The 26,283-nt window shown below is 41.8% G+C and overlaps 1 protein-coding gene across 1 annotated transcript; it reads right to left on the bottom strand.

The window, feature by feature from the left end:
* Positions 1–23,949: 23,949 nt before the first annotated feature.
* On the bottom strand, positions 23,950–25,933 carry LOC143850206 (uncharacterized). The gene is made up of 4 exons (XM_077359471.1): positions 25,752–25,933; positions 25,059–25,288; positions 24,573–24,979; positions 23,950–24,486 (listed from the first exon to the last, which is right to left on the bottom strand). The coding sequence occupies exons 1-4, from the start codon at positions 25,931–25,933 to the stop codon at positions 24,013–24,015; spliced, it is 1,293 nt and encodes a 430-aa protein (XP_077215586.1). The 3' UTR covers positions 23,950–24,012.
* Positions 25,934–26,283: the final 350 nt, after the last annotated feature.

The following is a 26,283-nucleotide window of genomic DNA, read 5'->3' as shown; positions in this document are numbered from 1 at the left end:
ACAAATGGACTCAAAAAATGAGACACCGTTCACAAACGGGTTCAAGAAGAAGACGAGACCATTCACAAATGGACTCGAGAAATGAGGCGGCCCCGTTCACAAACGGGCTCGAAGAATTTAGAGATTTTTTATGAACTTGAATTTGACGTAGGATTGGATTTTTTATTTTTTATTTAATTAAGGATTTGGATTTGATAATTTTTTTTATTTTTGGAAAATGAGGTACCGTCCGCAAATGGGCTCAAGGAGAAGATGAGACCATTCACAAATGGCCTCGAGAAAAGAGGCACCGTTCACAAACGGGCTCAAAGAGGACATGAGACCATTCACAAATGGACTCAGAGAATGAGAAACCTGTTCACAAACGGGTTCAAGGAGAAGACGAGACCATTCACAAATGGACTCGAGAAATGATGCACCTTTCACAAAAGGGCTCAAAGAGGACATGAGATTTTTCATGAACTTGAATTTGACGTAAGATTGGATTTGTTTGAATCGGGGATGGATTTGATGAATTTTTTTTATTTTTGAGAAATGAGGTACCGTCCGCAAACGGGCTCAAGGAAAAGACGAGACCATTCACAAATGGCCTCGAGAAAAGAGGCACCGTTCACAAACGGGCTCAAAGAATTTAGAGGTTTTCATGAATTTGAATTCGACGTAGAATTGGATTTTTTTTTAATTAAGGATTTGGATTTGATAATTTTTTTTTTATTTTTGGAAAATGAGGTACCGTCCGCAAACGGGCTCAAGGAGAAGATGAGACCATTCACAAATGGCCTCGAGAAAAGAGGCACCGTTCACAAACGGGCTCAAAGAGGACATGAGACCATTCACAAATGGACTCAGAGAATGAGAAACCTGTTCACAAACGGGTTCAGGGAGAAGACGAGACCATTCACAAATGGACTCGAGAAATGAGGCACCTTTCACAAAAGGGCTCAAAGAGGACATGAGATTTTTCATGAACTTGAATTTGACGTAAGATTGGATTTGTTTGAATCAGGGATTGGATTTGATGAATTTTTATTTTTGGGAAATGAGGTACCGTCAGCAAACGGGCTCAAGGAGAAGACGAGACCATTCACAAATGGCCTCGAGAAAAGAGGCACCGTTCACAAACGGGCTCGAAGAATTTAGAGGTTTTCATGAATTTGAATTTGACGTAGAATTGGATTTGATGAATTTTGGATTTTTTTTTTTTTTTTTGAACTCAATGAAATCGGGGACATTATAGATCGCGCCCAGTAAAGACAGTGGAAACCAAGACTTTGACGAATGATGAGACGACAAACCTTATGAACGAAGAACCATTGTGGGACACGATCCCGCGAGAGGGGTGGGGCGCGAGCCGCCATGCACTCTCTTGGTCTCTAATACCCACGCGATTGGCGTGTGCTTCTTAGTGTTGATTTAGATTCGTCTTTTATGTGAACTTGGGATCACTAAGGCAATCCGAATTCCACATAAAAGAGACTGACAGAGTCGCCACCTAGATATGGGATCTAGGACCCGTAATTAACCAGAAATCTAGACTCGCTACCTGGTTACAAGAATGGAAGGTATGGGGATTTATCCACCACATGCACCATTCCTGCCCGATAATCGGTCTTCGATTCCAAAAGCTAACTCTTTTAAATTTATTTTAAATGGCTCATTCAACTCTATGTTAATATGTTATCTACGGGACATGCATCCTATGATTTAATTTCAATGTGAATCCTAAATGTGTATTTTGATTTCTTGATTTGTCTGGATTCAATCTAAGTGCAAGTTCTCCTAAGATTCTAATCTCATAGAAGATCCTAAGTGATTTAATTAAGAATTTACAATAAAATTAAAATACAAAACACCATAATTTGTTGTGGTGCCGACTCGCGGTTGGTATGCCATCTGACATCCAAGCTGCCTACGTACCCAAGCCTCACTGGGATCAGAGTCGACGTAGTTCGGTGCACCTAAGCTAAGCTACTTATGCCTAACTCAACTAGGACACCGACTTAAACGGATTTGACTGTTTCAACAGTTTTAAAAGTAGTTATTTAATTCAAGTTGAGGATTTTATTATCTTAGGATTTCATCTAAGATGCTGTATGATTCTTATCTAAATGCAAGTTGTTCCTTAGACTAATGCAGGTTTGCCTACATCCTAGTTTACTAGGCTTGTCTTAAGGAAAGATTGGGTGACTAGTGTAACTAGACCTATGGTACGGTTGCTATTCATAGCAAGCGTCCGTGATGAGGCTGGACTCCTAACTCTAGGACTCCCTAAAACCTAGGACACGGCACGACACCAGTGTTCCTAAATTGGGCTCTAATGGTTCTTAGATTGGAAACCATAATCCAATGGTTCCGAAAGACACAAGATAAATCGATTTAAGTTCTCGAGGTTAATGAGTTTCAGATTTCGAAGATTTTCAGTTTCTAGACATTTAAGGATTACCAATGGTTCTAGGGTTCACCAATTTCGGCCTTGAATGGCATCCAAAGGAGGGAATCGTGCGCTCTTTCCTTGTGCAATTTAATACTTAGGTTATAGCATCTTATTGCCTGGCAGAATCTCAGGATTTCCGTGGACAATAACCTCGGAGCCAACAACATGCTATAACTTAAATATTCAAATTGTCAAAGATCAAGTTGCAATTGGGATACGATTATGGATGCACTGGCCATTTTTCCAGGAAAATCTAAAGATCCTGAAATTTCTGTTTCAATGGATTAAGGAGTGAACATGTGACAGAATTTTAAAGTTCTTTAGGAATTTTTATATGATTTTCAATTAATTTCGAATTTTTCATGGATTTTATCAATTTTAAGCATATGAGCGGTTTTACAAGTGAAATTGTTGCAAATAAATTCGAAATGATTTGAAATTTCTACAGCAGCAAGATGAAAATGTATGTAGCTTATAGGATGAGTTTTGCATATTTTTACATTAAATTCACATTTAATCTTGATTAAACCATTAAATGTCCAGATTGCACAATTAACACATAAACTAGTAGAAATATAACTCTAAATTCTATGAAATTTCTACAGAAATACTATATGAATCAAAATAGCATGCAGTGAGATTTTCATGAATTTTAAAAATTATATACTACCAATTTCGGATTTTACAATTTCCAGACCAGATTATAAATTAACACTACATCCCATATTAAAACGGATCCAAATCACACGAAAATTTTACAGTAACAAGTAATATGGAAGATAAGACTACTGTAAAAATTTTATGAATTTTAATGATGATCTGATGTTAGTAAAAATTCTCCTAAAATCTGATAAGTTTTAAAGAAAATATTAAATAATATACCAAATAAACTCCAAAAATCTTTACAAATTCATGGTAAAATGAATCAGTAACATATTATTTTCTCACGAAATTTCATTAATTTTAGAATCTGTTTGGTATATAATTTAATTTTTCTTCGTCAAAAGATGTTTTTTGAAGAGTTTTCCATTTTTAAAACACAATTTGCGGAAAAAATCAGAAAAATTCGAAAAAATACAGAAATATTTTGAGAACAATGCACCTACCTGTGGTGAAGATCTCCGCCCAATCCAAAAAAATATAAAAAATCCTGCCGCCGCCGATCCGCTCCGCCGTCTTTCGCTTTCTCTGGAGTGTTTAGAGGGAGTGATTGAGGGAGTGAAGAGATAATGGAAGAAGAATATTAGGGAGAGGGATGGAAGAATATATTGAGGAAAGGGATTGGAGGGAGTGATTAGAAGAGATCATGGAAGAGAAAGAGATAATGGAAGATAAATTTCTTTTTTTTTTCCTCTCTTTCTTCTTATGGATGGGAAGGGAGATATATATAGGGAGAGAAAGAGAGAGAGAGAGATATGTTGGTGGAGAGCTCATCATGTTGTCCCTCTTAGTGGAGAATCCATCATTATTGTTCTTAGTGGAGGGCCCATCATGTTTCTTAGTGGAGAGTCCATCATTATTGCTCTTAGTGGAGGGCCCATCATGTTTCTTAGTGGAGAGTCCATCATTATTGCTCTTAGTGGAGGGCCCATCATGTTTCTTAGTGGAGAGTCCATCATTATTGCTCTTAGTGAAGGGCCCATCATGTTTCTTAGTGGAGAGTCCATCATTATTGCTCTTAGTGGAGGGCCCATCATGTTTCTTAGTGGAGAGTCCATCATTATTGCTCTTAGTGGAGGGCCCATCGTGTTTCTTAGTGGAGAGTCCATCATTATTGCTCTTAGTGGAGGGCCCATCATGTTGTCTTAGTGGAGAGCTACCATCATTGCTCTTCATAAGAGGCCTCACAAGAGGCCCCACTGAGGCCCCACAACGCGGGCCCCACAATGTGGGCCCTCGGTTGATTCGATTTTAAACAAATGTTCAATGCGGGCCCACCAAACGAGTCCAAATTTAATCAAAATGCATCATGCGGCCCCACCAAATGGGTCCAACTTTCTCGATCCAAATTTAATCGAAGCACCCAATGCGGGCCCACCAAACGGGTCCCAATTCTCTCTGGTTTAGATTTTTCTGAATAATCCTTCTCAACATTTAGCGGGAAAATACGAAACACGACGGAAACGACCAAAAATATTTAGAAATGTAACAAACGGATGCGGGAAAGAAAGACATTGGAAAACCGACGGAAAACAAACCCTAATTTCTTTATCGATTAAGGTAGAGCAAAATGGGGTGTCTACAGATGCCCCTCTTTGGTAGAGATGACGTAGTCATCGAATACCAAAGTCAAAATGACAGAGCCATTTTGCGTAGCTTTAATCGACAAAAGACTCTACACAAACGGAACTTAGACGCAAACATTTACTACCTAATGCAAGGCCCTAAATGAAATCCTAGAATTAGAACATAATAAGAAATCCTGATGCGGTGCCGTTCACAAACGGGCAACGAGAGAATGAGATACCACTTTCGAATGGATTCCGAACAGAAAGAACAAAGATCTTTCTCAAGCGGTTTTTTTTTTTTTTTTTTTTTTTAAAAAAAAAGAAAATGAGACATCTTTCACAAGCGGGCTCAAGGAGGATAAGAGACCATTCACAAATGGATTCAGAAAATGAGGTACCGTTCAGAAACGGGCTCAAGGAGAAGACGAGACCATTCACAAATGGACTCGAAAATGAGGTACCGTTTACAAACGGGCTTAAAGAGAACACATGACCATTCACAAATGGACTCGAGAAACGAGGCACCGTTCACAAACGGGCTCAAGGAGAACATGAGACCATTCACAAATGGACTCAGAAAATGAGGTACCATTCACAAACGGGCTCAAGGAGAATAAAAGACCATTCACAAATGGGCTCAGAAAATGAGGTACCGTTCACCAACGGGCTCAAGGAGAAGACGAGACCATTCACAAATGGATTCGAGAAACGAGGCACCGTTCACAAACGGGCTCAAGGAAAACATGAGACCATTCACAAATAGACTCAGAAAATGAGGTACCGTTCACAAACGGGCTCAAGGAGAATAAAAAGACCATTCACAAATGGGCTCAGAAAATGAGGTACCGTTCACCAACGGGCTCAAGGAGAAGACGAGACCATTCACAAATGGATTCGAGAAACGAGGCACCGTTCACAAACGGGCTCAAGGAAAACATGAGACCGTTCACAAATAGACTCAGAAAATGAGGTACCGTTCACAAACGGGCTTAAGGAGAAGACGAGACCATTCACAAATGGACTCGAGAAACGAGGCACCGTTCACAAACGGGCTCTAGGAGAACATGAGACCATTCATAAATGGACTCGAGAAATGAGGCACCGTTCACAAATGGGCTCAAAGAAACAAGATAGCTTCAACCACGAAGAATTTAGAGATTTTTCATAAACTTGAATTTGACGTAGGATTGGATTTGATGAATTTTTGATTTTTCAGAAATAAGGCAGCGTCCACAAACGGGCTCAAGGAGGACATGAGACCATTTACAAATAGACTCAGAAAATGAAGTACCGTTCACAAACGGGCTTAAGGAGAAGACGGGACCATTTACAAATGGACTCGAGAAATGAGGCACCGTTCACAAACGGGCTCAAAGAAACAAGATAGCTTTGATTGATGAACTCAACAACGAAGAATTTAGAGTTTTTTCATGAACTTGAATTTGACATAGGATTGGATTTGATGAATTTTTGATTTTTCAGAAATAAGGCACCGTCCACAAACGGGCTCAAGGAGGACATGAGACCGTAAATGGACTCAGAAAAATGAGACACCGTTCACAAACGGGTTCAAGGAGAAGACGAGACCATTTACAAATGGACTCGAGAAAAGAGGCACCGTTCACAAACAGGCTCAAAGAAACAAGATAGCTTTGATTGATGAATTCAACAACGAAGAATTTAGAGTTTTTTCATGAACTTGAATTTGACATAGGATTGGATTTGATGAATTTTTGATTTTTCAGAAATAAGGCACCGTCCACAAACAGGCTCAAGGAGGACATGAGACCGTAAATGGACTCAGAAAAATGAGACACCGTTCACAAACGGGTTCAAGGAGAAGACGGGACCATTTACAAATGGACTCGAGAAAAGAGGCACCGTTCACAAACAGGCTCAAAGAAACAAGATAGCTTTGATTGATGAATTCAACAACGAAGAATTTAGAGTTTTTTCATGAACTTGAATTTGACATAGGATTGGATTTGATGAATTTTTGATTTTTCAGAAATAAGGCACCGTCCACAAACGGGCTCAAGGAGGACATGAGACCGTAAATGGACTCAGAAAAATGAGACACCGTTCACAAACGGGTTCAAGGAGAAGACGAGACCATTTACAAATGGACTCGAGAAAAGAGGCACCGTTCACAAACAGGCTCAAAGAAACAAGATAGCTTTGATTGATGAATTCAATAACGAAGAATTTAGAGATTTTTCATGAACTTGAATTTGACATAGGATTGGATTTGATGAATTTTTGATTTTTTTGAACTTAATGAAATCGAGGATGTTATAGATCGTGCCTGACAAAGATATCGGAAACTAGGACTTTGACGAATGATGAAACGGCAAACCGAAGAACCATTACTAACAAGAATGGATTAGAAACACTTTTATGAAACTTCAACAAGATTTTTCTCAAAGAGACTGCTGGTCTTGTCTTTGGGGATTTGGATGACTGAAACCTTGAACAAGACACTTGAAATTGGTAATCTAGAACAACGGCTCTCTTGGATATAATCATGGAAAAGTGGGACTTGCCTCTTTTAGATAAACATTTCTTGACCAGGAAAGTATTTAACTAACTGGAAGGAAATTCTGAATTTTAACAGTTCATCTTTCTGAGAAATTGGCTCGACCATCATTGCATCTGAGGCTCTTCCAAGCTTAAGATGCCTTCCTGGGGTATGATCTTTTTACGGAAGCTGGGCTTTCTGATGTTTCTACTTCTGAACTCTTCTGAGTTGATCATCTTTGAAATGAAGCTGTTTGACTGGATTCTCAAGCTCTTTCAGGTACAATCGCAGGGAGCTGACGAAGCCGGGCCTCCTTCACCGAGACAGTTGCATCATTTTGGACACAAGGACGACGATTGACTCTTTTTAAAGAGAAAACTTAGATAAAAGACACTACTCAAAGGATTGAGGAGCTCTGAAGGAATGAACATAGAATAACAACGATTGATTAACTACACTGACAGACACAGTAATGCTTCTGACTTAGTTAACGTTTTATTTGGTAAGTCTATCCTTTCAAGAAATATTTTTTTCAATTGGTAAACACTGGACTTTTTCCTTAAAATAGTAATGCCTCAATGATTTAATTACAACTCCTAGGATTGCTTAGCTCCAATGCCCCCAGTTTTGAGGATGTCACTTGAATTTGCTTGAACTTCAGTTGATCTTCAGTCCTGATACCGGCTGTAGCCTTCTTACAATGATTCTCTTACCATGACCAAGTCACCTCTTCAGGGTTTTTAACTTGGCGGACCGTGGTAGCCTTAACTTTTGCCTGAACCGTCTTTCTAGGTTTTCGATTCAGCAGGCTATCCCCTTAGCTTTTGCCTAAGCCGCCCTTTCGGGTTTTCAACTTAACAGGGGAATGATCTTAAATTTTGCCTAAACCGCCCTTTCAGGTTTTCAGTCTAGCAGATCTTCAAACTCCATTTTTTTTTATTCATCATCATTTTTTTTTTGTTTCGGGACCTAGATCATTAGTTCTGAACACCGGAAGGACTTTATAGGTAGGATAGGGCTTTTCAAAGAATGGCTTAAGGTTCAACAAAGATTTCGACCGAACCTGTGAATAGGTTGCCTACATATCCCAAGGTAGGAATCAGGTCGTGGGTAGTTCAGGGCGAATGCCCCTAGTTTGAAGATAAATTGTTTGAAGGTTAATTGATTTTTTCCTTTTTTTCTTTCTTTCTGGAATGATTGACCTCTCTTCTTTTGGAACTGGTCCCTCTTTTTTTTTTGGAACGATTACATTTCTTTTCTTTTTTTTGGATTGATTGAATTGCTTTTCTTTTTTGAATTGACCGAACTCAGTTTAACCGAGCTGCCTACGTACCCCAGTGTAGGGATCAGGTCTCGCGTAGTTCGGGGCGAATGCCCCTAGTTTGATGGGTTTTCAAGAAAATTTCATTTAGGCTCGAAGGGTTTGCAAACCAGTATTCTTTTGACGTTGGGTTCTGATTTTGGGATTTATTCGGCCAAAGGAGGCCTTCCGATGTTCAGATTGGGAGTCGATCTAGTTTACTAGAGTCCCTCTGGTACTGATTATTTATTTTTTTATTTTTTTTTCACGGAGCTTGACGGCATTTCCAGGTAAGATAATGGATCTTCTTCTTTCAAGATTCTAATGCGTGCTTTAGACTTTCATAGAGCGAAACTTGTTCTTTGACATCCTCCATCTATGGATTCGTACTCTTGATATCTGATGATCACTTTTCAATGCTTGCTCTTGAACTTCTTATCTTGAATTTGTTGGCTTTATGTTATGAATTTGAGAACCAAGGTCATTGATTGGAAATATGAAAGTTGTTTCCACTCTATGCCCCTTGTACAGCATATATCTTCTCACTTTCTTCATTTTCTTTGAGCTTTCCATCCATGTCTTGCCCCTGGTATCGGTTGTAGCTTTTCTAGACAATCTTCTTATTCTTGAAATAATTTTATCAATTCTTCACACTCTTCAGAGGGTAATGTATTTTCAATCAGCATCCACTGAATCAAAGTTTCAGTGCCAGTGTTTACCACTTTAATTTCATCTTTGAAAGGCTGAGATTGGCGCTCCTCCTCTTGTTCAAGTAATTGTTGTGACTCAAGTGGAGTTTCGCCAATTTTGTCCTCATTTGAGGAGGGAGTCTTACTTTAAGATCAGAAGCATACTTAAGAAACAGACACAAGTGAACTATTGAAACTTGAAATTTTATTTAAAGGAAAGGCTATTACATCTGACGACCTATCCTGAACATGCTCAGGATTCACAACTCTGAATAAAGAGAAAAGCAAACGATAACTTGCCTGGACTAGGCATTAACCTTGAACTGTAAAACCGGACTCAACAATTGTACTGACCATGGTGACTGACTCAACATAAAATAGTAAATGACTAAAACTTTAACTGCTGCAACTGTCTAGCTTTGGAGGCTCGGCGAAAGCTGGCTCATAAATGGTACTTTCAACTTCTGATTCTTTTCATTGCAACCGGACCTGTGCCCCTTTGAGCCTTCAGTTATTTAAGCATTGCGAACGGCTGGCGGCAGTACTGCATGATTCGGTAATGGGTTATTGGTAGCAACGGGACTTGGCTCAAACACAAGGCTTTTATTGTCGAGCAACCTCTGGATTCTGAATTTTAGGGCAATGCAATTATCAGTGAGATGGCCAGAATTTCTATGGTATTCGCAGTGTTGATCTGTTCGCCAATTTGCTGGTAAAGGATTAGGAAGAGCCCTAATGTCGGGCAGGATTATGCGACCTGAGGCTAGACACTCCTTGAGTATCACAGATGGTGGAAGAGGGAGAGGGGTAAATTCTGTCTGGGCCTGTGGCCGAGGTGCGACAGCAGGTTGGGTATAATCCATCACCATGGGGTTCTGAGGTTTTGAAGGCTGAGGCTTGGAGCGAGAAAGGTTATTAATTTCAGCTGATGGAGGCTTCCTGAATTCTTTGGTATTCGGGTTACTTCGGTTGAACACACCTTGAGCCATAGCCTCCTCTATTTGGGTGCCTGCCACGATAAAGTGTTTGAAGTCCGGATAATACTGCAACGACATGTGATACTGGAGCTGGGGGGAAATATTTTTCATGATTATTTGGACCTGCTCTTCCTCAGAAGGGCGCTCCATCATCTGAGCTGCTATTCTCCTCCATCTTTTCACAAAGGTCAGAAAGGATTCCCTCAAGTCTTGCTTTGTCCTTTCCAAACCTTTCTGGTGATTTCTGTCCCGTCATCATATTTGAATTGCCTGATGAACTGCTCGCCGATATCCTTCCATGTCCTGTAACGAGTCTTGTCCAAGACCATGAACCACCTCCTGGCAACCTTGGTTAGGGAAACCGGGAACAATTGAGCCATTTGCTCAGAAGATAAGCCTTGAGGCTGACACATGATGGTGAACATTTGCAAATGTGTGATTGGACAACCCACACCATCATATTTATCAAAGTCCGGCATTTGAAAATTGGCTGGGAGACGGATTTCTGGGAACAGTGTGAGGTCACTTGGATTGAAACCACCCTGGTCCTGAAACTGAATGTCCTGAACCTTCCTGGTAAGACTTTCTAATTTCTCCATAACTACTTTATCAACCATGGACTGAGAAGGCCTGCTGCGATCTTCGCTGTACTGCTCTTTTTCAAAATCTTCTTCAGTTTTGTCAGGGATAGGAATGAACACTGGCTGGGCAGGTGCGGCTGAAGTAACTGTATGGTGCATGGACCCTTTATCTTTGGACAACGATGGCCCCAACTTTTCAGAAAGCTGGGCCTTGATAACTTGGTTCTCTTCTTTGAGTTCTTGAAGCTGCCGGAGAATCAAGGTGAGAGTATCGGTAATAGCAGCGGGTGGAAGACTACTGTTCTGGTTTTCTGCCATTGGGGAGGATGAGGATGGGAAAGAAGGAGATGCTGGGGTCCTCAGAGAAGGTGGCGGGGAGACAGATTTCCTCTGCAATCGAGAAGAGATCCGAACCCAAGGAATAGTAGGGTTAGCTATGGTGTTTAGTGCCCTGTCATGGAAATAATGAACACGAGGTATATGAGCTTGACATTCATGGAGTGTTTCTTCTCAATGACTGAAAAATATTACACATTTAAGCAAGTAATTGGGACAATAGAATGAATCCAAATGATGAGGGGAATGCCCTTAGTTCAAGGATTATGAGAGTAAACTCTGAAGGATTTAGCAGAAATATTCTTGAAAAAGGTAGCCCCTAGAGGAGGAAGAGATCAAGGGTACAGGCAAGATTGGATCATCAAGATTGCACGATCAAATGATTGAGACACAATTTCCGCCAATGAAGACACAATCGAATCCCACAAGAGACGAATGATAGACACATGATCAAAATGTGAGATTGCATAGGATTACTTTCAACGGGTAGATCAAGAATAACTAATCCTATGAGATCTTTAGAAATGATGGGATTTATATCCTAACCCCAAAGGAAAAGTTTTTAGTCTTCGCACATTTTAACAGTGTTACCTGAAGGCATCAACCCTAATCCTAATCTAGCGGAGTGGAGAGAGGATCTCGACTCATGACTTTGTTTGTGTACCTAGGACCGATCGTAGCCATTGGAAGATGGACTACGGCCTAATCTAGACACAAATGGGTAGGATATCCTAAACTAGGTTCACACATGTGGTGCACATGTGTTCGTATACTGCATGCATGTGTGGGTTAATCTAGGGGTAAGGCCAAGAGTCCCCTTAGCGCGAATCCATGTTCGATATACTGTACCAGTGTCCGGCGTATCAGTACGTGAACAAGAGATCCGTTTACGCACCATAAGGTGCTAGGCTAAGGGTGGAATGCTTCTCTAGCACAGAGGCACCAGGTGATGAAATCCCAGTCAACCATGCTAGATAACACTCCGGGTTCCTAAAATAGGACGTGTGTGCATGTGAGATGCAGGGGTTTAGATGAAAATGATGTAAGTGTGTGCAATAAGTTCGCGCAATCTATGATGCCTTCAGGTTTTGTTAGATTAAGTTTGAGTATATGTGATGAGAAAATAAAGCATACAAACTAATCTAACAAGCATAAAAGAGATAGAGTTTTCATGAGCCAGTTAAAATAGATTCAAATGAGTTATCCTTTGGAATTGTAATGAAGTTAGGTGGTCCCCAGCAGAGTCGCCAGACTGTGGGACACGATCCCGCGAGAGGGGTGGGGCGCGAGCCGCCATGCACTCTCTTGGTCTCTAATACCCACGCGATTGGCGTGTGCTTCTTAGTGTTGATTTAGATTCGTCTTTTATGTGAACTTGGGATCACTACGGCAATCCGAATTCCACATAAAAGAGACTGACAGAGTCGCCACCTAGATATGGGATCTAGGACCCGTAATTAACCAGAAATCTAGACTCGCTACCTGGTTACAAGAATGGAAGGTATGGGGATTTATCCACCACATGCACCATTCCTGCCCGATAATCGGTCTTCGATTCCAAAAGCTAACTCTTTTAAATTTATTTTAAATGGCTCATTCAACTCTATGTTAATATGTTATCTACGGGACATGCATCCTATGATTTAATTTCAATGTGAATCCTAAATGTGTATTTTGATTTCTTGATTTGTCTGGATTCAATCTAAGTGCAAGTTCTCCTAAGATTCTAATCTCATAGAAGATCCTAAGTGATTTAATTAAGAATTTACAATAAAATTAAAATACAAAACACCACAATTTGTTGTGGTGCCGACTCGCGGTTGGTATGCCATCTGACATCCAAGCTGCCTACGTACCCAAGCCTCACTGGGATCAGAGTCGACGTAGTTCGGTGCACCTAAGCTAAGCTACTTATGCCTAACTCAACTAGGACACCGACTTAAACGGATTTGACTGTTTCAACAGTTTTAAAAGTAGTTATTTAATTCAAGTTGAGGATTTTATTATCTTAGGATTTCATCTAAGATGCTGTATGATTCTTATCTAAATGCAAGTTGTTCCTTAGACTAATCCAGGTTTGCCTACATCCTAGTTTACTAGGCTTGTCTTAAGGAAAGATTGGGTGACTAGTGTAACTAGACCTATGGTACGGTTGCTATTCATAGCAAGCGTCCGTGATGAGGCTGGACTCCTAACTCTAGGACTCCCTAAAACCTAGGACACGGCACGACACCAGTGTTCCTAAATTGGGCTCTAATGGTTCTTAGATTGGAAACCATAATCCAATGGTTCCGAAAGACACAAGATAAATCGATTTAAGTTCTCGAGGTTAATGAGTTTCAGATTTCGAAGATTTTCAGTTTCTAGACATTTAAGGATTACCAATGGTTCTAGGGTTCACCAATTTCGGCCTTGAATGGCATCCAAAGGAGGGAATCGTGCGCTCTTTCCTTGTGCAATTTAATACTTAGGTTATAGCATCTTATTGCCTGGCAGAATCTCAGGATTTCCGTGGACAATAACCTCGGAGCCAACAACATGCTATAACTTAAATATTCAAATTGTCAAAGATCAAGTTGCAATTGGGATACGATTATGGATGCACTGGCCATTTTTCCAGGAAAATCTAAAGATCCTGAAATTTCTGTTTCAATGGATTAAGGAGTGAACATGTGACAGAATTTTAAAGTTCTTTAGGAATTTTTATATGATTTTCAATTAATTTCGAATTTTTCATGGATTTTATCAATTTTAAGCATATGAGCGGTTTTACAAGTGAAATTGTTGCAAATAAATTCGAAATGATTTGAAATTTCTACAGCAGCAAGATGAAAATGTATGTAGCTTATAGGATGAGTTTTGCATATTTTTACATTAAATTCACATTTAATCTTGATTAAACCATTAAATGTCCAGATTGCACAATTAACACATAAACTAGTAGAAATATAACTCTAAATTCTATGAAATTTCTACAGAAATACTATATGAATCAAAATAGCATGCAGTGAGATTTTCATGAATTTTAAAAATTATATACTACCAATTTCGGATTTTACAATTTCCAGACCAGATTATAAATTAACACTACATCCCATATTAAAACAGATCCAAATCACACGAAAATTTTACAGTAACAAGTAATATGGAAGATAAGACTACTGTAAAAAGTTTATGAATTTTAATGATGATCTGATGTTAGTAACAATTCTCCTAAAATCTGATAAGTTTTAAAGAAAATATTAAATAATATACCAAATAAACTCCAAAAATCTTTACAAATTCATGGTAAAATGAATCAGTAACATATTATTTTCTCACGAAATTTCATTAATTTTAGAATCTGTTTGGTATATAATTTAATTTTTCTTCGTCAAAAGATGTTTTTTGAAGAGTTTTCCATTTTTAAAACACAATTTGCGGAAAAAATCAGAAAAATTCGAAAAAATACAGAAATATTTTGAGAACAATGCACCTACCTGTGGTGAAGATCTCCGCCCAATCCAAAAAAATATAAAAAATCCTGCCGCCGCCGATCCGCTCCGCCGTCTTTCGCTTTCTCTGGAGTGTTTAGAGGGAGTGATTGAGGGAGTGAAGAGATAATGGAAGAAGAATATTATGGAGAGGGATGGAAGAATATATTGAGGAAAGGGATTGGAGGGAGTGATTAGAAGAGATCATGGAAGAGAAAGAGATAATGGAAGATAAATTTCTTTTTTTTTCCTCTCTTTCTTCTTATGGATGGGAAGGGAGATATATATAGGGAGAGAAAGAGAGAGAGAGAGATATGTTGGTGGAGAGCTCATCATGTTGTCCTTCTTAGTGGAGAATCCATCATTATTGTTCTTAGTGGAGGGCCCATCATGTTTCTTAGTGGAGAGTCCATCATTATTGCTCTTAGTGGAGGGCCCATCATGTTTCTTAGTGGAGAGTCCATCATTATTGCTCTTAGTGGAGGGCCCATCATGTTTCTTAGTGGAGAGTCCATCATTATTGCTCTTAGTGAAGGGCCCATCATGTTTCTTAGTGGAGAGTCCATCATTATTGCTCTTAGTGGAGGGCCCATCATGTTTCTTAGTGGAGAGTCCATCATTATTGCTCTTAGTGGAGGGCCCATCATGTTTCTTAGTGGAGAGTCCATCATTATTGCTCTTAGTGGAGGGCCCATCATGTTGTCTTAGTGGAGAGCTACCATCATTGCTCTTCATAAGAGGCCTCACAAGAGGCCCCACTGAGGCCCCACAACGCGGGCCCCACAATGTGGGCCCTCGGTTGATTCGATTTTAAACAAATGTTCAATGCGGGCCCACCAAACGAGTCCAAATTTAATCAAAATGCATCATGCGGCCCCACCAAATGGGTCCAACTTTCTCGATCCAAATTTAATCGAAGCACCCAATGCGGGCCCACCAAACGGGTCCCAATTCTCTCTGGTTTAGATTTTTCTGAATAATCCTTCTCAACATTTAGCGGGAAAATACGAAACACGACGGAAACGACCAAAAATATTTAGAAATGTAACAAACGGATGCGGGAAAGAAAGACATTGGAAAACCGACGGAAAACAAACCCTAATTTCTTTATCGATTAAGGTAGAGCAAAATGGGGTGTCTACAACCATTAGTAACAAGGATGGATTAGGAACACTTTTATGAAACTTCAACAAGATTTTTCTCAATGAGACTGTTGGTCTTGTCTTCTGGGGATTTTGATAACTGAAACCTTGAACAAGACATTTGAGATTGGTAATTTAGAGCAATGGCTCTCTCGGATATAATCATGGAAAAGTGGGATTTGCCTCTTGACAGGTGTTTAGATAAACATTTCTTGACCAGGATAGTATTTAACAAACTGGAAGGAGATTCCGAATTTTAATGGTTCGTCTTTCTGAGAAATTGGCTCAACCACCATTGCATCTGGGGCTCTTCCAAGCTTAAGGTGCCTTCCTGGGGTATGATCTTTTTACGGAAGCTGGGCTTTCTGATGTTTCTACTTCTGAACTCTTCTGAGTTGATCTTCTTTGAAATGTAGCTGTTTGACTAGATTCTCGAACCCTTTCAGGTATAATTGCAGGGAGCTGCCTAGGCCGGGCCTCCTTCACCAAGACAGTTACATCATTTGGACATAGGAACGACGATTGACTCTTTCTAAAGAGAAAACTTAGATGAAAGGCACTACTCAAAGGATTGAGCAACCCTGAAGGAGTGAACTTAGAATAACAAAGATTGACTGACTATACTGACAAACACAGTGATGCTTCTGACTTAGTTAACGTTTTATTTGGTAAATCTATCATTTCAAGGAATTTTTTTTTTTTTTTTTTTTTGAAATCGTAAACACTGGACTTCTTCCTCGAAACAGTAATGCCTCAAGAATTTAATTACGACCCCTAAGATTGCTTAGCTTCAATGCCCCCAGTTTTGAGGATATCACTTGAATTTGCTTGAACTTCAGTTGATCTTCAGTCTTGATACCGGCTGTTGCCTTCTTATACTGATTCTCTTACCGTGACCAAGTCACCTCTTCAGGGTTTTTAACTTGGCGGACCGCGCTAGCCTTAACTTTTGCCTGAACCACCTTTCTAGGTTTTCGATCCAGCAGGCTATCCCCTTAGCTTTTGCCTAAGCCGCCCTTTCGGGTTTTCAACTTAGCAGGGGAATGATCTTAAATTTTGCCTAGACCGCCCTTTCAGGTTTTCAGTCTAGCAGATCTTCAAACTCCGTTATTTTTCTTATTCATCATCATTTCATTTTTTTATTGTATCTCAGGACCTAGCTCATTAGTTCTGAACACCAGAAGGACTTTTATAGGTAGGATAGGGCTTTTCAAAGAATGGCTTAAGGCTCAACAAAGATTTCGACCGAACCTGTGAACATGTCGCCTACATATCCCAAGGTAGGAATCAGGTCGTGTGTAGTTCAGGGCGAATGCCCCTAGTTTGAAGATAAATTGTTTGATTTTTTTTTCCTTTTTTCTTTTCTTTCTGGAACAATTAACTTCTCTTCTTTTGGAACTTGTCCCTCTCTTTTTTTTTTGAAAGGATTGAATTTCTTTTCCTTTTTGAATCGACCGAACTCGGTTCAACCGAGTTGCCTACGTACCCCAGTATAGGGATCAGGTCTCGCGTAGTTCGGGGAAATGCCCCTGGTTTGATGGGTTTTCAAGAAAATTTTATTCAGGCTCGAAGGGTTTGCAAACCGGTATTCTTTTGACATTGGGTTCTGATTTTGGGATTTAATCGGCCAAAGGAGGCCTTTCGATGTTCAGATTGGGAATCGATCTGGGTTACTAGAGTCCGTCTGGTAGTGATTATTTTTTTCTTTTTTTCTTTTTTTTTTTTGTTGTTTTTTTTTTTCACGGAGTTTGACGGCATTTCCAGGTAAGAGATAATGGATCTTCTTTTTCCAAGATTCTAAAGCGTGCTTTAGACTTTCATAGAGCGAAACTTGTTCTTTGACATCCTCCATCTATGGATTCGTACTCTTGATACCTGATGATCACTTTTCAATGCTTGCTCTTGAACTTCTTATCTTGAATTTGTTGGCTTTATGTTATGAATTTGAGAACCAAGGTCATTGATTGAAAATATGAAAGTTGTTTCCACTCTATGCCCCTTGTATAGCATATATCTTCTCACTTTCTTCATTTTCTTTGAGCTTTCCATCCATGTCTTGCCCCTGGTATCGGTTGTAGCTTTTCTAGACAATCTTCTTATTCTTGAAATAATTTTATCAATTCTTCACACTCTTCAGAGGGTAATGTATTTTCAATCGGCATTCACTGAATCAAAGTTTCAGTGCCAATGTTTATCATTTCAATTTCATCTTTGAAAGGTTGGGATTGGCGCTCCTCCTCTTGTTCAAGTAATTGCTGACTCAAGTGGAGTTTCGTCAATTTTGTTCGCATTTGAGGAGGGAGTCTTACTTTAAGATCAGAAGCATACTTAAGAAACAGACACAAGTGAATTACATTAAGGATTTGGAACTGAAATTTTTATTTAAAGAAAAGCTATTACATTTGACGACCTATCCTGAACATGCTCAGGATTCACAACTCTAAAGAGAAACAGAAGATAACTTGCCTGGACTAGGCATTGACCTTGAACTGTAAGACCGGACTCAACAATTATACTGACCATGATGACTGACTCAACATAAAATAGTAAGTGACTAAAACTTTAACTGCTGCAACTGTTTGGCGTTGAAGGCTCGGCGAAGGCTGGCTCGTATCGGGATAGCAGCTACTAGAACATCTCCACTGTCTGCATCTTCCTCTTCTTCAAAAGGTTCCGACCCAGACGTTTCAAAGGTAGGTTCTAAGGCACAGATAAGAGTGAGAGGATCAAATTTTGGGTCCCCTATGGTTATAGCATTAACAGCAGCAGCAGGGTTTGCATGACCAGGTAATGAGTTATCAGGTTTTGGCTCGAACACAAGATCTTTGTTGTCGAGCAACCTCTGGATCCTGAATTTTAGGGCAATGCAATTATCAGTGAGATGGCCGGAATTTCTATGGTATTCGCAGTGTTGATCTGTTCGCCAATTTGCTGGTAAAGGATTGGGAAGAGCCCTAATGTCGGGCAGGATTATGCGACCTGAGGCTAGACACTCCTTGAGTATCTCAGATGGTGGAAGAGGGAGAGGGGTAAATTTTGTCTGGGCCTGTGGTCGAGGTGCGACAGCAGGTTGGGTATAGTCCATCACCATGGGGTTCTGAGATTTGGAAGGCTGAGGATTGGAGCGGGAAAGGTTATTAATTTCAGCTGATGGAGACTTCCTGAATTCTCTGGTATTCGGGTTACTTCGGTTGAATACACCTTGAGCCATAGCCTCCTCTATTTGGGTGCCTGCCACGATAAAGTGTTTGAAGTCCGGATAATACTGCAACGACATGTGATATTGGAGTTGGGGGGAAATATTTTTCATGATTATCTGGACCTGTTCTTCCTCAGACGGGCGCTCCATCATCTGAGCTGCTACTCTCCTCCATCTTTTCACAAAAATCAGAAAGGATTCCCTCGAGTCTTGCTTTGTTCTCTCTAAATCCTTTCTGGTGATTTCTGTCCCATCATCATATTTGAACTGCCTGATGAATTGCTCGCCGATATCCTTCCATGTCCTGTAACGAGTCTTGTCCAAGACCATGAACCATCTCCTAGCAACCTTGGTTAAGGAAACTGGGAACAATTGAGCCATTTGCTCAGGAGATAAGCCCTGAGGCTGACACATAATGGTGAACATTTGCAAATGTGTGATTGGACAACCCACACCATCATATTTGTCGAAATCGGGCATTTGAAAATTGGCAGGAAGGCGGATTTCGGGAAATAGAGTAAGATCACTGGGATTGAAACCACCCTGGTCTTGAAATTGAATGTCTTGAACTTTCCTGGTAAGAGTCTCTAATTTCTCCATAACAGACTTATCAACCATGAACTGAGAAGGCCTACTGCGATTCTCGCTATATTGCTCTTTTTCCAAATCTTCTTCGGTTTTGTCATGGATATTGATGAACACTGGATGGGCAGGTGCTATTGAAGTAGCTGCTTGGTGCATAGGCCCTTTATCCTTGGACAACGATGGTCCCAACTTTTCAGAAAGCTGAGCCTTGATAACTTGGTTTTCTTCTTTGAGTTCTTGAAGCTGCTGGAGAATTAAGGTAAGAGTATCGGTAATTGCAGCAGGTGGAAGGCCATCTTGGTTATCTGCCATTGGTGAGGATGAGAAAGAAGGAGACGCTGGGGTTCTCAGAGAGGATGGTAGAGAGACAGAATTCCTCTCCAATCGTGAAGATACCCGAACCCAAGGAGCAGTGGGGTTAGCTATTGTGCCAACTTCCTGTGATGGAAATAATGAACACGAGGTATATGAGCTTGACATTCATGGAGTGTTCATTCTCAATGACTAAAACAAAGATTACTCATTTAAGCAAGTAATTGGGACAATAGAGTGAATCCCAAAAGACCAAGATATGACAATGATAATAAAATCGTATAAGGAAATGCCCCTAGTTCATGGATCATGAGAGTGAACTCTGAAGGACTTAGCAAAATATTCTCGAAGAAGGTTGTCCTTAGAGTAAGAAAGACTAAGAGTACAAGCAAGATTGGATCATCTGGACCAGGCATGATCAGATCATGAGATTGCATAATCGAAAGATTGTGAGATTGTGCTCCTGCCAGTTAGGGGATGGCATGAAGATACGATCGAATCGTATGGCAGAAGAATGAAAGACGCACGATCAAGAGATTAGATGAGATAGCATAAGATTGCTTTCAACGGATAGATCATGAATGACTAATCCTATGAGATCTTTGGAAATGATGGGATTTATATCCTAACCCAAAGGGAAATTTTTTTTTTTTTTTTTCACATTTTATCAGTGTTACCTGAAGGCATCAACCCTAATCCTAATCTATCGGAGTGGAGAGAGAATCTCGACTTATGACTTTGTTCGTGTATCTAAGGACCGATCGTGACCATTGGAAGATGGACCACGGCCTAATCTAGACACCAATGGGTAGGATATCCTAAACTAGGCTCACACACGTGATGCACATGTGTTCGTATACTACATGCATGTGTGGGTTAATCTAGGGGTAAGGCCAAGAGTTCCCTTAGCGCGAATCCCTGTTCGATATACTGTACCAGTGTCCGGCGTATCAGTACGTGAACAAGAGATCCGTTTACGTACCATAAAGGTACTAGGCTAAGGGTGGAATGCTTCTCTAGCACAGAGGCACCAGGTGATGAAATCCCAGTCAACCATGCTAGATAACACTCCGGGTTCCTAAAATAGGACGTGTGTGCACGTGAGATGCAAGAGTTTAGATGCAAGTGATGTAAGTGTGTGCAATATGTTTGCGCAATCTATGATGCCTTCAGGTTTTGTTAAATTAAGTTTGAGTAAAATGTGATGAGAAAATAAAACAAGACAAACTAATCTAACAAGTATAGAGTTTTTATGAGCCAGTTAAATTAAATTCAAATGAATTATCTTTTGAAATTTTAATGAAGTTAGGTGGTCCCCAGCAGAGTCGCCAGACTGTGGTACCCGATCCCGCGAGAGGGGCGGGGCGCGAGCCGCCGCGCCTTCTCTCTTGGTCTCTCGTATCCACGCGATTGGCGTGTGCATTTTAATTATTGATTTGAATTTGTCTTTCCTGTAAACTTGGGATCACTAAGGCAATCCGAATTCCACACGAAAGAGACTGACAGAGTCGCCACCTAGATGTGGGATCTAGGACCCGTAATTAACCAGAAATCTAGACTCGCTACCTGGTTACGAGAATGGAAGGTATGGGGAGTTATCCACCACATGCACCATTCCTGCCCGATAATCGGTCTTCGATTCCAAAAGCTAACTCTTTTAAATTTATTTTAAATGGCTCATTCAACTCTATGTTAATGTGCGAACTAAGTGACATGCATCCTAGAATCTAATTTCAATGTGAATCCTAGATGTGTATCTTGATTTATTAATTTGTCTGGATTCATTCTAAGTGAAAGTTCTCCTAGAATTCTAATTTCATGGAAAACCCTAACTGATTTGATTAAGTATTTATAAGAAAATTAATATACAAAACACCACAATTTGTTGTGGTGCCGACTCGCGGGTGGTATGCCGTCAGACATCCAAGCTGCCTACGTACCCAAGCCTCACTGGGATCAGAGTCGACGTAGTTCGGTGCACCTAAGCTAAGTTACATATGCCTAACTCAACTAAGACACCGACCTAGACGGGATTGACTGTTTCAACAGTTTTAGGAGAAGTTATTTAATTCAAGTTGAAGATTTTATTATCTTAGGATTTCATCTAAGATGCTATATGATTCTCATCTAAATGCAAATGGTCCCTTAGACTAATGCAGGTTTGCCTTACATCCTAGTTTACTAGGCTTGTCCTAGGGAAAGATTGGGTGACTAGTGTAACTAGACCTATGGCACGGTTGCTATACATAGCAAGCGTCCGTGATGAGGCCGGACTCCTAACTCTAGGACTCCCTAAAACTTAGGACACGACACGACACCGGTGTTCCTAAATTGGGCTCTAAGGGTCCTTACGACGGAAACCGTGATCCAACGGTTCTGAAAGACACAAGACAAATCGATTTAAATTCTCGAGGTTAGTGAAAAAAGGGATGGAAGAGATGATGAAATAGTGTGAGGGAATGAGAAAGATAGAGAAAGGTGCGACTGAACTTGGGAGTGCCAAATTGCCTACGTACCCCGCGATGGGGATCAAGCCACACGTAGTTCCGCTGGCGAGGTTGCTTGGATTTTGGAAGACAGAATTGGTATTTGTATCTGGAATCGGGTTTGCATTTGAGCATTGGACTTGAGATTCAGAAACATTGATCTAGCAATGGGATTTTGGAATTGGGAATTTGCATCAAAGAATTGAGCATATAGGAATCATCAAGGGTTTGAATTTTCGGAATTCAAAGTGGGCGGGCTTATGAGATTCGGCCAAATGGATTCAGACATGCGACTCGGATTGTGTTGGGATATTACTTGGTTGGATTGGGTTAATGGTTAGGGTCAAGTGAGTCGGGTCTAAGTTAGGAGCAAACCCGAGACTAGCCATGGTCTAACTAGGAGGAAGCAAGGTACAAACCAGGGTGCGGACCAGGGTGCACCAGGGTGCGAACCAGCAGGGAACCAGGGTGCGAACCAGCAGGGGAACCAGGGTGCAACCAGCAGGGAACCTGGGTGCAACCAGCAGCGAACCTGGGTGCGAACCAGCAGGGAACCAGGGTGCGAACCAGCAGGGGAACCAGGGTGCAACCAGGAGGGAACCTGGGTGCAACCAGCAGCGAACTTGGGTGCAACCAGGGTCTAACCAGAGTGCGAACCAGCAGGGAACCAGGGTGCGAACCAATATCGAACCAGGGTGCGAACCAGTAGGGAACCAGGGTGCAACCAGCATCGAACCTGGGTGCAACCAGCAGCGAACCTGGGTGCAACCAGGGTCTAACCAGAGGCTAACCAGGGGGAAAACAGACCCTACATGCTTCCTAACATGGTTTTTCTTTTAAAGTAAAAGATATGTATGAAAACAGACCCTACATAGAATTGAAATAAATGCCTACCTCTTTGGAAACCCACTTTGTGTTTGATTTTTCTTTGATGTTAATTCTTTGAAGATGATTCCTTGCTTGATAATGACTGCTTTTGATATATATCACCCAACGTATAAAATCACCCGATCCGGCAAGGATGGCCGAACCCTTGAAGAGATGAGGGAGAGGGATGAATTTTCTAAGAGAGGGGTTCTTTTTCTTCTCCTCTTGGATGGTGGGATGAGAGGGTATTTATAGGAGAATGGGATAGGAGGTTAGGTGAGGCTAGGTGGTTTTGGATGGTTAGGATGAGAGGATGAGGTTAGGTAAGGTTAGGTGGGGTTAGGTAAGGTTAGGTGAGGTTAGGTGAGGTTAGGTGAGGTTTGGATGGTTAGGATGAGAGGAGAGGTTAGGTGAGGTTAGGTGAGGTTTGGATGGTTAGGATGAGAGGAGAGGTTAGGTGGTTTTGGATGGTTAGACCCAGGTCAAGATCTGCCATTGATCTAACGATTTACGGAAATCGGGTCTCGGAATGGAATCAGGGTCCGGGCTATGAAGTGACCCTAGCTTATTTTGTCCCGATTGATGATCCGTAAAGTCAGATCAAGATATTAATGACCTAAAACATATAAATCAATGATAGAGGGGGTTCTCACATGGATTTAACACACTAATTTATTTGTTGATTAAAACAAAACAAAATGGGGTGTCTACAACAAGCATAGAAGAGGTAGACAAACAAAAGTTCTTTCCATTCATATGTTGGGGCCTCAGAGGACCATTACAAAAGAGACGCCTCAACGGGCTGTTACAAAAAGGGAGTTGGGCCTCCAAGGGGCCGTTACAAAAAGGAATCAAGAAATCGCCAAAAAAGGGGAGAAAAAGAACTCAAGGCGCCTCATTGCCCCCATCCCGCGCTGAATCTGCCCCCGGGGGCAAGAGTGCGTCAGCTGCGGCCGGCTCCTCGCCAGTAAGCGTCGGTGGGTCAGGTATAACCATCCTCGACAGGTCAACGCCCGGATTGGAATCCTTGACCTGCCCAAGGCAGTCAAAAAACCCTATCTTGTAGGCCTCACTGGATAGAAGAAGGAGTTCGTCCTCCTTTTCCTGAACGGCAGTCGCCTGCCTCGATAGGGCTCTCTCCCTCTGAGCGTTGAGGGCTTCCGTCGCTTCCTCCTTCTGCGCGGCCAACTGAGCGGCAAAATCCTCTCTCAGCCGCTTGATCTCGTCGGCAGATTTTTCGACGGACTTCTTCAGCTCCTTCGCATCCTTTTTCAGCTTCCCATTCTCCTCCTCAGACTTGGTTATAGCATCGGAGAATTTCTTACTCTTCCCCCGAAGATCATTGAAGTACACTCCGATCTATAAAATACAGATGAGCAAGTGTTAACACAGGTAAACGAAGTAGAAGGCGAACAAAGAGTGAGCATACTCGTCAGCCATCTTACCTGATAAAGAGAAGAAAATACGGCCTCTTCGGCCGTAGCTGGCGGCTTGTGGAGAACCTGTTGCTTGTCTTTGTCAAGAATACATTTACTTTGAATCTCTACAGCTACCCGGCTCTCTCCAAGGCCGGTATCAGTCTTTTGGACGGCCCAATTTGGCCGAAAAACGTTATCTCCGGACCTCGCCGGGGGCGGGAGGGTGCCAGCAAATGTCGCCACGGTCCTCGAGGACCCTGCGCCCCGACCGGAGGAACTCACCAGTTTCACCGAACTCTTGGCCTTGGGCGGGAGCGGCGCGTCCTGGGTTGGAGCCGGACTCGCCGTCTCCGGGGCCTTCCTTTTCTGGCCCTGACGAACCGTCCCGAAGGCCCCCTTCCTCATCTTATCGACTAACGACTGGTGCTGCATCTCTGAAAGATAGACGAAAACAAAACCAGTCAGAGACAAGAAAAAAGGAGAGACAAATTTTAAAGGAGGCTATCTACGTACGTGCCCGAGTCGCAGTACTAAGGCCCAACCCAACCAAAACCTCTTCCCCTTGGAAGTCTGAACAATCAGCAGGCCCCTCCCGGTCCAGCACCTCCCGAAGTAGAGCGAGGGTTCTCGCATCTTCACCCTCAAGGAATGGCTTGCGACTCATGGCGACTGTATCCGGGGTTCCCCATTTCAAAGGGACCGGCCAAGGCTCGCTGGACTCCGCGTCCTCGACATAAAAGAACCTGTTCCTCCACAGGTGTATGGAGGAGGGAATGCCAGTGATCATTTTTATCTCCGGACGCTGGCTAATGTAAATCCAACCCCCACCCTTGTGCTTCTTCAATTGCGCACACGCGCGGAACAACGGTACTGACAAGTTCCTCTGAAGCCGGCCCTGAATGAGGTATACAAACCCCGTCAGCAGCCTCCATGAGTTCGGCGCCACCTGGGCCGGGGCCAGCCCGTAATGCTGAAGTACCGAAGCGAAGAAGGGGTGCAGAGGAAATCTGAGTCCGGCCCTCAGTGACTCGTCATATATGCAAATATCGGAGCTTTCATTACAGGCTCTATCTCCCTCCATCACCTCCCTCAGTCCAAACCTGGATGGGATGCAGTACTTATCCCTAATCACTGCCATGGCGGACTCGTCCAGGTAGTTCTCCTCATTGAGAGCCTGTATGTTGTATGTAGGATTGGCATCCATACGGGCCCGTGACGACCTCAACGGCCCTGCCCGGGTGAAATGTGGTGGACGCCTCGCCGGCGTCACTACCAACACTCCCCCCTTGTGGGACGTAGCTATCCGTCAGAAGCGGAGTGGTGTTCAAGTCCAATATTGCCTCGTCCTCCACCTCCTCATCACTACCTATAACAGTCACACTCACCATTTTCGGGGCCGGTGACCAGGTAGGCCTATCCTCGGTCCTAATCAACGATCTAGACCCTGAACTACTAGAAGACGACTCCCCCGAACCGGACTCAGAACTAGAGCTACTAGACATGAAAGCAGGAAAAGAAATGAATGGGGCGCGCTCAAGAAAAATTACCGGATCACACTGAATGCTCCTAAATCCACTGCCGTTCACAAAAACTACACGATCCGAACTGGGCTTCGCCGAACTGGGCTTCGCCGAACCGACAGAGAGAAAAAAGAGGAGGAGAAGGAGGAGAAGTAAAAAGTGAAAATGAGAAGGTAAAACCCACTCTTTATAGATTTATCTGAGGCGATGTGCATTAA

Source organism: Tasmannia lanceolata, unplaced genomic scaffold (assembly GCF_043159265.1).
Source record: "Tasmannia lanceolata isolate RefF3 unplaced genomic scaffold, GAP_Taslan_0.1 ptg000018l, whole genome shotgun sequence".
In the NCBI taxonomy this organism is placed as follows: Eukaryota; Viridiplantae; Streptophyta; class Magnoliopsida; order Canellales; family Winteraceae; genus Tasmannia; species Tasmannia lanceolata.
The sequence above is the reverse complement of the archived record's forward strand: the minus strand, read 5'-3'. Positions and strand labels throughout refer to the sequence as shown.

Coding starts and splice junctions, on each gene's coding strand:
- LOC143850206 (XM_077359471.1), bottom strand. CDS start 25,933: ATGGTGAGTGTGACTGTTATAGGTAGTGATGAGGAGGTGGAGGACGAG. Junction 24,980..25,058: donor TAGTACTGCGACTCGGGCAC/GTACGTAGATAG, acceptor TCTATCTTTCAG/AGATGCAGCACCAGTCGTTA. Junction 24,487..24,572: donor TATTTTCTTCTCTTTATCAG/GTAAGATGGCTG, acceptor TGTATTTTATAG/ATCGGAGTGTACTTCAATGA.